Source organism: Mustela lutreola, chromosome 7, assembly GCF_030435805.1.
Source record: "Mustela lutreola isolate mMusLut2 chromosome 7, mMusLut2.pri, whole genome shotgun sequence".
NCBI lineage: Eukaryota > Metazoa > Chordata > Mammalia > Carnivora > Mustelidae > Mustela > Mustela lutreola.
Window position 1 is genome coordinate 58,593,040 of NC_081296.1, and position 12,937 is coordinate 58,605,976.

A 12,937-nucleotide genomic window follows, 5' to 3' on the forward strand; every position below is an offset into this window, starting at 1 on the left:
TATATTTACAGTACTGTACCTACTGAAAAAAATCAGCATATTAAAAAACCCCTCCACAGTTCACCTGGGTTGTTCATAACACCTGTGTCGTTCAAAAGTCAACTGTAAATGAACACAAATATCTTATGTTGATAAATTTGAATATTTATTATATTTTGGTTATATATTTGCTATCATTCAGATTTCCCGTTAGACTCTGAGTCGGAGTTATCTTCCTCTTTGGTGAATCCCTTTCTCAGACAACTCTCCAAATTTTTTTCTAATACATTTAGTTCACTAAATGCATTTCATTTCATTGTGGTCTTAATAATAAATTATGTGTCTCATTTTGCATTTGAATTATCATGCCAAGATATTATAAGGCTTTCTATAACTTCTCTCCAACAGATTGTTCCAACACATATTTTATAGTAATAAAATAGTTTTATGATATTTTATAAAAGAGGTTCAACTGAGGTTTGAAGGAATCTTTATGCATAATACAATGAAACTGTAATTTCCTACCATGTCAATTGCTCTGGATTTGATACCTGCTCACTATAATTTTCTTAAATAGATGACTTAAATTTTAGTTATTTCATGTAATGGTTATTGGTAGTACCCCACTCAGATGCTTTTTACTGGAGTGGTGGACTGAAGCTAATTTCCAGATGACACCATAACTATTTTTTTTTTTTTTTTTAGCATTTTCTTTAGCTGTGCTGCTTTCCTCACTCACTTTTTACAAGAGCACCCTCTCAATAAATCATTTACATGAAAATCCCATCTCAGACTTTGCTTTTTGGAAAGTCAATCTTAGACATTTAGCTTCTTTTAAAAGGCATTATGGCATAAATATTTTGCCTAGATTTGTCTTCCCAGTTATATTTTCACTCTCAGATATAAATGCTCATTTTCAGTGAAAATTAACTTTCAATGAAATTAATTTCCAACTGAAGTCTAAAAATTAAGTACCCTTTCCCATGCCAGTAACTGACAATCTATCCTTTTCTCTAGGTTATTTTAGAGGACACACTGAATAAAATGGATAACGGAAATGTGTCTACAGTGTCAGAATTTGTGCTTCTGGGACTTTGCCACTCATGGAATATGCAGATCTTATTCTTAATAATATTTTTTATACTTTACCTGATTATTATATCTGGAAATATTGTCATTATGATCCTAATCATCACTGACCCCCATCTTCATTGCCCCATGTACTTCTTGTTGGCTAACCTGTCCTTTGTTGATATGTGGCTTTCTTCAGTCACCACTCCAAAGATGATCACAGACTTTCTTAGGGAGAACAAGACTATTTCCTTTGGAGGGTGTATGTGCCAGATCCTCTATGTACATTTTGTTGGAGGGGGTGAGATGGTGCTATTAGTAGTAATGGCCTATGACCGCTTTGTAGCCATCTGCAAGCCACTGCACTATTCAACCATTATGAGCCTGCAAAAATGCACTGGGCTGGTGGTGACTTCCTGGACCATTGGCTTTGTGCATGCTATGAGTCAAATGGCTGTGATTGTGCAATTGCCCTTCTGTGGCCCCAGGGAAATTGACAGCTTCTTCTGTGACATACCCCTGGTAATCAAGCTTGCCTGCATAGATTCCTACAATTTGGGAATATTAATGAACACTGACAGTGGGGTTCTGGCCATGACCTGCTTTATTCTGTTGTTGATATCCTATACCTATATTCTTCTTACTATCCGCCAAAGCTCTAAAGCTGGTGCATCTAAGGCACTATCTACCTGTACTGCTCACATCACGGTGGTGGTGCTTTTCTTTGGGCCTTGCATCTTCATCTACGTCTGGCCACTCAGCATCACCTGGGTGGACAAATTTCTTGCTGTCTTTTACTCTGTTATTACACCTCTCCTAAACCCAGCTATTTATACCCTGAGAAATAAAGAGATAAAAGATGCCATGAAAAGATTCAGACACTACTACATGGATTCCAAGGGAAATATTTAATGCCCAGAAAACTTACTGTAAGCACTTCAAATTGAAAATACATTGACCTTTTAAAATAGGTTGAAAATCTAGGAATTCAGTTTATTTCTATATGTTATGGCTGTCTCCAAGAGCAGGAATAGGGTTAGTAGAATTTTAAAAATCAAATTTATTTACTCAACCAGTAGACCACCACCAAAATATATTCCTAAAACCCCACATTAGTGATTCTTCTTTCTGAGGGAATTATCTAATCAGCCTTCCTGTGCCTTTAACTATGTTAAATGAGAACCTAAAATTCATTGCACAAAGCCATCCACTCATCCTGATGGATAGTGTATCTTAATAAACCTTCTCCTAACTTCATTTGAGAAGTATTCCTCTGACATTGACCTCTTCCCTTAAAACTTCATCTAACCTCTTGTCAAGAGGCAACTGGATTATTTTTTAACTTAACTTCCTACTCATATACTAATAAGAAAGAGTGGGAGAAAAAAATAGAGATAATGCAATGAAAGTGGAAAATATGTAGGGAATAGAAATGGAAGGTATTCTGTGTTTCATTTCCATTAACTCAGTACCCATAAAAAATGGTAAAAGCTAATATTTCCCTTGGTTATCTTAGTCTTAAGGACCAATATTTATTATGTCTTACACTGTTATTAACCATTTGTGTGAAAGTCATGAAATGTAAGCTCAAGGGCAAGAGCCATGCTTTTGCTTGATTAATTCCTAAAATGGCAGTACTTAATACATGGGTTAATATATAGTAAACAATAGATTTTAATGAACATATAAAGGACAATTTTTTCCATTCAAAACTTGTAACATGTATTGATTATGGCATACTGAAGTACAGTCTTTTGTATTTAAAAAATTCCTAGGTTTCCACTTACAACTAAAATTTACCTTCTTTCTTGTAGAATTATAAATTAAGTGGATTGAAATTCATTTCTAGTAATCAACAATAAAAGTCATAAAATAAATATTTGATATATGCACAGGTTTTTTCTCTTAACATGGAAACAAAATACAACAAAGTGACAAAAATAATGCACTTATCCTTGAAAGTCTACTCTATACCTTTGTGTTATATGCATTAATTTAAATGTTATTATTATTTCCAATATATGACTAAGAAAATGAAACTCAGATATGTGAATTAAAGTTCTTCAGATAACACAGCCTTGTTTTTTTCTTCACTCAGGATTCAAAGATCAATTTTAATTCCAAGACTGTTCATTTAATAAATAACACTACCCAATATGATAGAAAATTATTTCTAACAAAGAAAATGAAAGAGTGAAATATGTCAAGAATACCAGAGTATTTCTATTAACCTAACAAAATAAACAATATATTGGAAATAGCATAATTTTCAATCAATTTGACCATGCAATATAAACTGGGACTGAGAGATACATCGCCTATAGACAAGCCCACACACAAATGGTAGAAAAGTATTAAGAGTCAACCATTTACTTGTCTCTATCTTGGCCTGTAGCCTCAATTCATTCTCATGAGTACACCATTAATTCACTATACTGTCACCACTGTATGTTTTAAGCAGTCTTTTTTTTCTGCTCAGAATACTGAGAGTCTTTTTTCTCTGTCTATCCTTATTAGATAAACCTGAGTGTTAAATATGATTTTTATTGATTTCCTAATATTGCAAAAGTAGAAGGGCTTAAGAATATAATCTGCCATAACAAAATCTAAGATCTACATGCTCTCAATTCAAACGTTTTAGTCACTTTCTTCCATGCTAAGTTTAGTATTTATATCCTTAATTCTGACTGGTTTCTATTAGAATCAGCTTCACAGACATTAATCTAGAGGACTAGTAGTTAAGCATACTCTCTAGTCAAACTCAAATGGCCAATAATGAGTCTTAATTTCCACTTAATGAAAATGTTATCTACTCTGGTGGAAGCATTTCTTCCTTAGGCACCAAGACCTCCAACACAGTAGAGCTTAGAGTGATAGAGATGAGAAGCAAAAATTTTTGAGTGAGTTGTTATGTGTAACAGTGAGAGGATCTACCATATCTACAGTATGATACCCAAATTCAGAGAAGAAAGATCTCATCTTCAAAAAGAGCCATAAAGTCTTCAGTATACCATTCTACCATTCTATTAGACCATTTGTTTGTGAGTGAACAAGTGTTAATATCAGTGCATTCCATGGTCATGAGACCACTGCTGAACCTGTTTGGTTATAAAATAAATTCCCTGATCAGATGCAGTGTAATTCAGAATACCACCATTGTGATAAAGCATTTTTAAATCCATGGATGGTAGAGTAGCCTATGATATTGGTAGAGTAGCCTGTGATATTTGTTTGGGAAAAAACTTCATACTCATAATACATGTTCATTTCAGTAGTCAAAATTGTACTTCTTCAACAATGGAAATGTCTCAATACAATTTTTTTTAAAAGAAGTTATTTATTTGACAGAGAGAGAGCATAAGCAGTGAGCAGCAGAAGGAGAAGGAGAAGGAGGCTCCCTACTGAGCAAGAAGCCCAATGCAGGACTCGATCCCAGGACCCTGGGATCATGACCTGAGCCCAAGGCAAATGCTTAACTGACTGAGACACCCAGGAACACTCTCAATAAAATTAACTTACCACCAGGACATTGGTGGATCCCCACAGTAAATTGTGTCACTTAGTTGCTCAACATTAAAGGGGTAAATCATACTAACAGCCAGATCAAGCTTTGTAAGGAATTTCAGGTTGCTTAGCAATGAGTGATCTCCAATCCTGGTCATTTTGCATAGGAATTCATTTGTCAAGCACTGAGATGGCTGAAGAAAGAGGTTAATGTGGTCATAATTTGTTTTTGTCTACCTTACTTCTAAAGTTTCCTCTCTAGTAGATGCCCAGAAGTATATATTCACATGGGACGTCTATATTTTCAAAACGTGTGCCCATTCTGAAAGATCTATCACCAGAACTCTCCCCTAGGAATTCTCTGTCAGTAGACTTCCAATTCTATTCATTACAAGCCCAGACTATCTAATCACACCATTAGTAACTATTCATGGACAAATATATATCCATGCTTCTAGTCAAACAAAGTCAACAACCAAAGGTACTGCTTGAAATTCTTTCCAAAGGGAGAATTTCTCCTCATCACACTCCTTCAGGGACATAATCATAATACTACCATAACTAACAAATACCTAACCATATTACTACACTAAACTGAGGCAGTAAAACTGTGGACTTTCACTTTTAGTTGCTGCTAATTATATCAAACAAAACCAACTGTATATTCAGGTCCAAATTTTTAAATTTTTAGTCCATGGGTTTTAGGGAAAGCCCCATGTAGCCAAAGATGTATAATTAAGAAGAGAAGGAAATCAGACAGTAGTAGTTGTTAAAGGACTTTACTCTAATCTGATATATCTTCTTAGGCCTCTGGACCTTCTAAGCCCAACTTCTTGCCATTTCCACATAATGATATCATGTTGTTTCTGCATCTCAATTTTGTGCCTTAAAGAATAAGACAGCATTCAGTTTGTGATGATGGGTAGCAGAAAGCACACAATCACTTGAAGCCCAAATTTAGGCATTTAATAACTACTAGAGCTCAGTGGGATGCTAGCCGCTGGACCCATAGAAACTTTACTAAGGTGGTTTATTTCCCAGTATCTACTCAGATAGGTCTATAGCATCCACAAAAAATCCACTTGCATTTTTTTCCTTTCACTGGGTCTAAACAGAATTACCCCATCAATTTAGTAGACTGGTATGATGTTTGATGAGATATCAAAATGATCAAAATTTCTGCAAAACACAACAAATGGATGAATTTTATGGTATGTGTATTATACCTTTATAATAAAGATTATATATATATGTAGATATAATACATCTATATAAAGATTATATCTATATATGGTCTTTATTATAAATCTGTAATACTTATAAATTCGAAGTCTGTTAACTATACAAACAAAATGTATACCTTCAAGTGAATAAATATACAAATGTAAAGCTGCCTCCATGAAACAATCCACAATATAGTTTACTTTATTATATTAAGTTAATCTCAAAACAATTCTCTTAATGTAATAGTGAAAGTAATATTTGGCAAAAGGAAACAGACACATTCCTCTGACCTGGTTCCACACAGTAATGCAAAAGGCAGATTATAAGATTATTTTCTAATCATAAATGCTATAGTCATTCAGAAAGACAGACAACACCTTCATTCACAATCCTTCTACTCCTTTCTTTTCCTTCCTTCTCTTCCCATCTTTAATGGCTCTGTGCTGATCAGATTATATTTAGAGTATTAAACTTCATACCAAGAATCTAAAGTCCATTCAAAGAGAGTAAGGAAACAGAACCATATTATATGAGGACCACTTCTAAAAATTTAGAAATGCTTAGCCTAAAGAAAAAAAAATGTGGAAAAAAGAATGTGGAATAGTAGCAAAGAAAATTATAATTAAGATCCTTTTGGGGCACCTGGGTAGCTCAGTCAGTTAAGTGTCTGCCTTCCACTTGGGACATAACCCCATAGTCCTGAGATAGAAATCCAAGTCAGGCTCCCTGCTCAGTAGGGAGCCTGCTTCTCCCTCTCTCTGCTTGCTATTTCCCTTGCTTATGTGGTCTCTTTCTCTCTCAAATAAATAAAATCTTTTAAACAATTATATATATATATATATATCCTCTCCCCCAACTCCTATGCAGTGGTACAAAGGCTCTCTTTGGGTGAGAGAAAGGCTTTGAAGACAAATCCCCCCTGCAACCCTATCTGAGATAACTGACTTCATTTGGACCTTGATATGGAGAATTCCATAATGAAGGGCATTCTCAAAAACATGGGTATCTTGGTGAAGAGCAATTAAAAAGGTGTTGGAATTTCCATGATACTGGCAGCCATAAACAAAACAGCAGAGAAGCTAGACATTTGACAGAAGGAACCAGCCAAGAAGAACCCTCCTGAGATCATAAACCTGGGGGATAGGAAGGCTATGTGCTGAGCTGTACTCACTCAAGAGGAATGACTCCAGCTTGAAAGCATCTCCCAACCCACACAAAGATCCAATGAAATATGAAGGTTCATAGGGCATGGGGATGGAAGCATAACTTCTGAAAAATAAGCCACTCTGATCTACAAGCAAATCCTAGGAAGCCAGCATTTAAAAAACAAAAAAACCACACACATTTCTGGATGTTTGGAAGGCTCTATGCATGTTAAGTCCAAATATGTTTCCACTTCTTACAAAGCAATGCCCTTAATTTCACAAATTAAATTGTAATTCTGAAAACAACAAAATTAAATTTTGTGGTTGATTTCAGCAAGATTATATCTGTAACTACAAAAGCAAGATATTTAAAAGCTGCCATAATATTTTTCTGGTTCTCGGACTGTAACTTGAAATGAATTTCTAAAAATCTGAGTTTGTCATTTCTTTCTGTAAGTATTCAGAAGAATCCATCACATACTGTGCTCCTTATCTGCAATTAATATTATCATTAAGTAACAGAATGGCCAAGTACAACAGCCACACTTGTTCAGTTGGCACTTCAATACAATCAACACAATTATTCATAAGACCACTACTTGCTGGTAATGGGCTTACTAGCATGCCATTTCACATTGGCAATAATTTCAGGCTGAGTCCATTTCCAAGCACAAGACCAAGCTAATTCCCAAATCCCATCCTTAAGGATCTACTTCCCTGGGACCATTCTGTTACAAATTTATGAATGAGGAGACAAAAGACCTATCTATTCTTTCAATAAAATAATATCATTTAAAGATGTATAAGTAGGTCATGAATAATGAAAAATAATAAACCTTTTAAAACACTAAGAGATCATTTTAAAAACATCCAAAGGACAAAAAAAGGGGGTCCCTCAGGGCTGGAGGAATAAAGGGGAGAATTCAGCATTATTAAAACTTAGAAGCTTGGAAAAGGACTCCACAGACTTGAAACTAAGACCTATAAAAAGAGGTATGTAGCTGGTGCTACTTATCTAAAACAGTTTCTGTAAAATATCACTTCATTCTCATAACATGTTACAGATATAATGTGTAATTTTTGTAAAACATTTAACAGCGTCTTACACATAGTAAACATATATACTACAACAGCTACCAGAGGTCATCCATTATTGTTAGCATAAAGTTCAAAACTTGATGTTTTTCAAGATCTAAGGCCCTGCATAAGGTTGTTTCTTTCTGCAGAAACATCCCCCAAACGCTCTCCTCCTTATCATCTCAGTTTCTTCAGGCCATGGATAAGGAACACAAACAAATAAAAACAACAACCACAGATGATACAATCCTAGAAATATATAGCATATTCCACAAAGAAAAAAACAGATACACTGGACTTCATCTAAACTATTTGTGTGTCAAAGAATACACTCAAGAAAGTGGAAATAAAACCTACAGATTAGAGGAAGTAGTGAGGAAGAGTGATATCTCTGATGAGGGTCTTGTAGTCCATTGAATGGTGGCCCTCAAAAAGATATGTCTATATACTGCATCACAGCTCCTAAAACTGTTAATGTGACCTTATTTGAAAAAAGAAAATCTTTACAAATGTAATGAGTGTTTTGAGATGACATTATTTTGGAGAAGGTAGGCTGGCTCTAAATCTAGTAACAATTATCGAAATAAGAGACAAAGAAGCAAAGTTAAAGAATACAGAGAGTAAGACCATGTGAAAATGGAAGTCCAGGATGACGTTATGTAGTCACAAGACACAGAATGCCTGCAGCCACCAGATGCTGGAAGTGGCAAGGAAGGATTCTTCCCTAGAGTCTTAGGAGGGTGCATAGCCCTGCCAATGCATTGATTTCAAACTTCTAGCCTCTAAAATTGAAAGAAACTGAATTTCTGTCTTAAACTATGAAAATGGTGGTAATTTATTATGGCAGCCCTAGAAAACGAATGCAGGTCTAAAAATAAAGAACACTTAAAACTCAACAATAAAAACAATCTAATTTTAAAGTCAATGTGATATTTGAAAATACATTTCTCTTGAGAAGATAAACAAATGGCCAACGAAGAAGCACATGAAAAGATGTAACATCATTAGTCACTAGAGAAATGCAAATCAAAAACTGCAATGTAATCTCACTTCACATCCACTGGATTGGCCATAATAAAAAATAATAAAATAACAAGTACTGGTGACAACATGGAGAAATGGGAATGTGCATACACTGTTGGGGGAAAGGAAAATGGTGCAGCGCCTGTGTAAATAATCTCACAGTTCCTCAAAACGCTAAACATAGAGTTACAATGTGACACAGTGTGTGTGTGTGTGTATATATATATATATATATATATATATATATCCCATATAAGCTCCACTCAAGAGAGCTGAAAACAGGTTTTGACAAAAATTGTGCACAAATGTTTGTAGAAACACTTTCATAACAGCCAGCAGTAGAGACAACCCAAACTTCCACCAACTGATGAATGGATAAACAAAATGTGGCATTTTTACATAATGGAATATTATTTAGCCATAAAAGAAATGAAATTCTTATACATACTACAAAATAGATGAAACTTCAAAACATTATGCTCAGTGAAAGAAGCCATACACTCAAAAAGCTATGTAAGATTCCATTTATATAAAATGTCCAGAAAAGTTAAATCCATAGAGACAGAAAGTAGATTCATGGTTGTCAGGAGGTATGAGGAGAAGGAAACTGGGGTTGACTACTAAAAGGTATGAAGTTAATTTCTGTAATGAAAATGTCCTAAGAAATAGAAAATAGGAAGAGTTACCTTGGTCAAAAGTTATAAAAGGCCAGGAATACAAATTCACTCATCACAAATTAGTACCTTCTACTTACTGGTTTTGTGTTTACATAAAAGAAAAAAAGAAACTAAAATTAAATATGTTAGAAATGTTGAAAGAATATTTAAATTGGTTTCCAATTGTGGGCCATTTTAAACAATCTTTACTATCAGGCAGTAGGTGCTTTTAAAAATTCATTCATTCAGTTAGTTTTCATTACCCACATACTGAAAATACTATTAAAATACTACATCAGATACTATATCAAGTTCTGGCATAAAATTCCCACCTGCCTTCAGGAAGTATACTCCTTAGTGAAGTAACTTGACATTAAATAACCAATCACTGGTGTTTCCAGTTATGTTAAATGTATACTTAAAAAATGTATTGTATTATTATGCTATAAAATCTGATCAATATTCATAGACCCAAAATATCTACCTTTGTATAATTATATTATTTGAAAAAAAAATTTTCTGCTTCTCCTCCTTCTAGCCTACTTGTGCTCTCTTGTGCATGCTCTCAAATAAATAGATAAATAAATAAATAAAATATTTTTAAAAATGAAGTTCCTTATTTCTTTTAATCCAAGTAACTCTATTTTTTACATACTATATTTGTTTGAGGGGATGTTTTTTCTGTTTTTTTTTTTTTTAATGTTAGTCACCATACAGTACATCATTAGTGCTCTATGTAATATGTGCCCTCCCTTATGTGCTTTGGTGAGTGCTGTGAAGTGTGTAAACCTGGTGATTCACAGACCTGTACCCCTGGGGATAAAAATATATGTTTATAAAAAATAAAAAATTATAAATAAAAAAAAAATATATGTGCCCTCCTTAACATCCAACACTGGGCTAACCCATGCCCCCAATCCCCACCCCTCTGAAACTCTCAGTTTGTTTCCTGTAGTCCATAGTCTCTAATAGTTTGTCTCTCCCTTCATTTTTCCATCCGTCTCCTAATGTCCTCTATGCTATTCGTTATATTTCACATATAAGTGACACTACATGATAATTGTCTTTCTCTGTTTATTTCACTTAGTATAATTTCCTCCAGTTCCATCCATGTCAGTGCAAAAGGTGGGTATTCAACCTTGCTTATGGCTGAGTGATATTCCATTGTAAATAAGGACCACATCTTCTCTATCCATTCGTCTGTTGAAGGGCATCTCAGCTCCTTTCCACAGTTTGACTATTGTGGACACTGCTGTTATGAATACTGGGGTACATGCGCTAAGATACCTTAGAATAAACCTAACCAAAGAGGTAAAGGATCTATACTCCAGAAATTACAGAACACTTATGAAAGAAATCAAAGACGACAGAAAACGATGGAAAAACATTCTGGGCTCATGGATCAGAAGAATAAATATTGCTAAAATGTCTATGCTGCCCAGAGCAATCTATTATTTTAATGCCATCCTGGTCAAAATACCATCAGCATTTTTCAAAGTGCTGGAACAAACAATCCTAAAATGTGTATGGAACCAGAAAAGACCCTGAATTGTCAAGGAAATGCTGAAAAAGAAAAACAAAGCTGGGGGCATCACGTTGCCACATTTCAAGCTATTTTACAAAGCTGTGATCACCAAGACAACATGGTAATAGCACAAAAACAGACACACAGATCAATGGAACAGAGTAGAGAGCCCAGATATGGACCCTCAACTTTATGGTAAAATAATCTAATACAAAGCAGGAAAAAATATTCAATGGAAAAAAGACAGTTTCTTCAATAAATGGTTCAGGGAAAATTAGACAGGTACACACAACAGAAGATGAAACTCAAACACTCTCCCACACCATACATAAACATAAACTCAAAATGGATGAAAGACCTCAATGTGAGAAAGGAATCCATTAAAATACTAAAGGAGAACATAAACAGTAACCCCTTTAACATCAATCCTGACAACTTCTTTCAAGACACATCTCCAAAGGCAAGGGAAACACAAGTGAAAATGAATTTTGGGGACCTCAAGATAAAAGGCTACTTCATAGCAAAGGAAACAGTCAACAAAATAGCATTTCTTTCATGTACCTTTCCCTTTCTTTTACTTTAGCCAACCTATAGTGTGACATTCAAGGGAGTTTCTTATAGCTTATACTTGGATCATGTTATTTTATCCATTCTGGCAATCTTTGCCTTTTAATTGGTATATTAATTAAGAGCATTTATATAAATGATATGTTTGGGCTTAAGTATTTTTATTTTCAACTGTTGATTTCCCACTTGACCAGTCTCAGATTGAACACTGATAGCATTGATAAAAAATACATTTGTCTTACTTTGTTTATAGTCTTGTTTTTGCTTTGTTTTGTGCTATTATTAACATGTCCTCTACAGTACTCTCTCCTTCACTTGCCGTTCTTAATTTTTTGAAATTTATTTTTATATTTTTTGGTATAAAACTTTATAACTTATTTTATCATCTATCTTTCCGTAATATGCTTAGTTACCTCACACACACAAAAATGGGCTTCAATTTTTGGGTTGCCATTTTCATTATATTTTCTGACTCCTACTGATGAGAAAAGTCAACAAATCATTCCAGGTTTTACCTATCTCCCCCATTAAAAATGTTTAATCATAGAATTAACACTTCCATGCTATTTTTTCATGTGTAATTTCATCTTCAGGTCTTAAGTTTGTAATACAATGTATTAAATTATAAGAAAAAGTATAGCTGAAGGGTCTCCTAATAGTTCTTTTTTTTTCTTTTTAATTATTATTATTTTTCCAGCATAACAGTATTCATTGTTTTTGCACCACACCCAGTGCTCCATTAAATACATGCCCTCTCCAATACCCACCACCTGGATCCCCCGACCTCCCACCCCTCGTCCCTTCAAAACCCCCAGATTGTTTTTCAGAGTCCATAGTCTCTCATGGTTCACCTCCCCTTCCAATTTCCCTCAACTCCCTTCTCCTCTCCATCTCCACTTGCCCTCCATGCTATTTGTTATACTCCACAAATAAGTGAAACCATATGATAATTGACTCTCTCTGCTTGACTGATTTCACTCAGCATAATCTCCTCCAGTCCTGTCCATGTTGCTACAAAAGTTGTGTATTCATCCTTTCTGATGGAGGTATAATATTCCATAGTGTATATGGACCACATCTTCCTTATCCATTTGTCCGTTAAAGGGCATCTTGGTTCTTTCCAAGTTTGGCGACCGTGGCCATTGCTGCAATAAACATTGGGGTAC

At 34.7% G+C, this 12,937-nt stretch overlaps 1 protein-coding gene across 2 annotated transcripts; it reads left to right on the top strand.

Moving 5' to 3' along the window:
- The first annotated feature begins 1,020 nt into the window (after positions 1–1,020).
- Positions 1,021–6,428, top strand: LOC131835266 (olfactory receptor 4K14-like). Of its 2 annotated transcripts, XM_059179626.1 has the most exons (2): positions 1,024–1,943; positions 6,419–6,428. In XM_059179626.1, the coding sequence occupies exons 1-2, from the start codon at positions 1,024–1,026 to the stop codon at positions 6,426–6,428; spliced, it is 930 nt and encodes a 309-aa protein (XP_059035609.1). The 2 variants fall into 2 exon arrangements, with proteins under 2 accessions (XP_059035610.1, XP_059035609.1); XM_059179627.1 differs by lacking the exon at positions 6,419–6,428 and having other exon boundaries at positions 1,021–1,962.
- Positions 6,429–12,937: the final 6,509 nt, after the last annotated feature.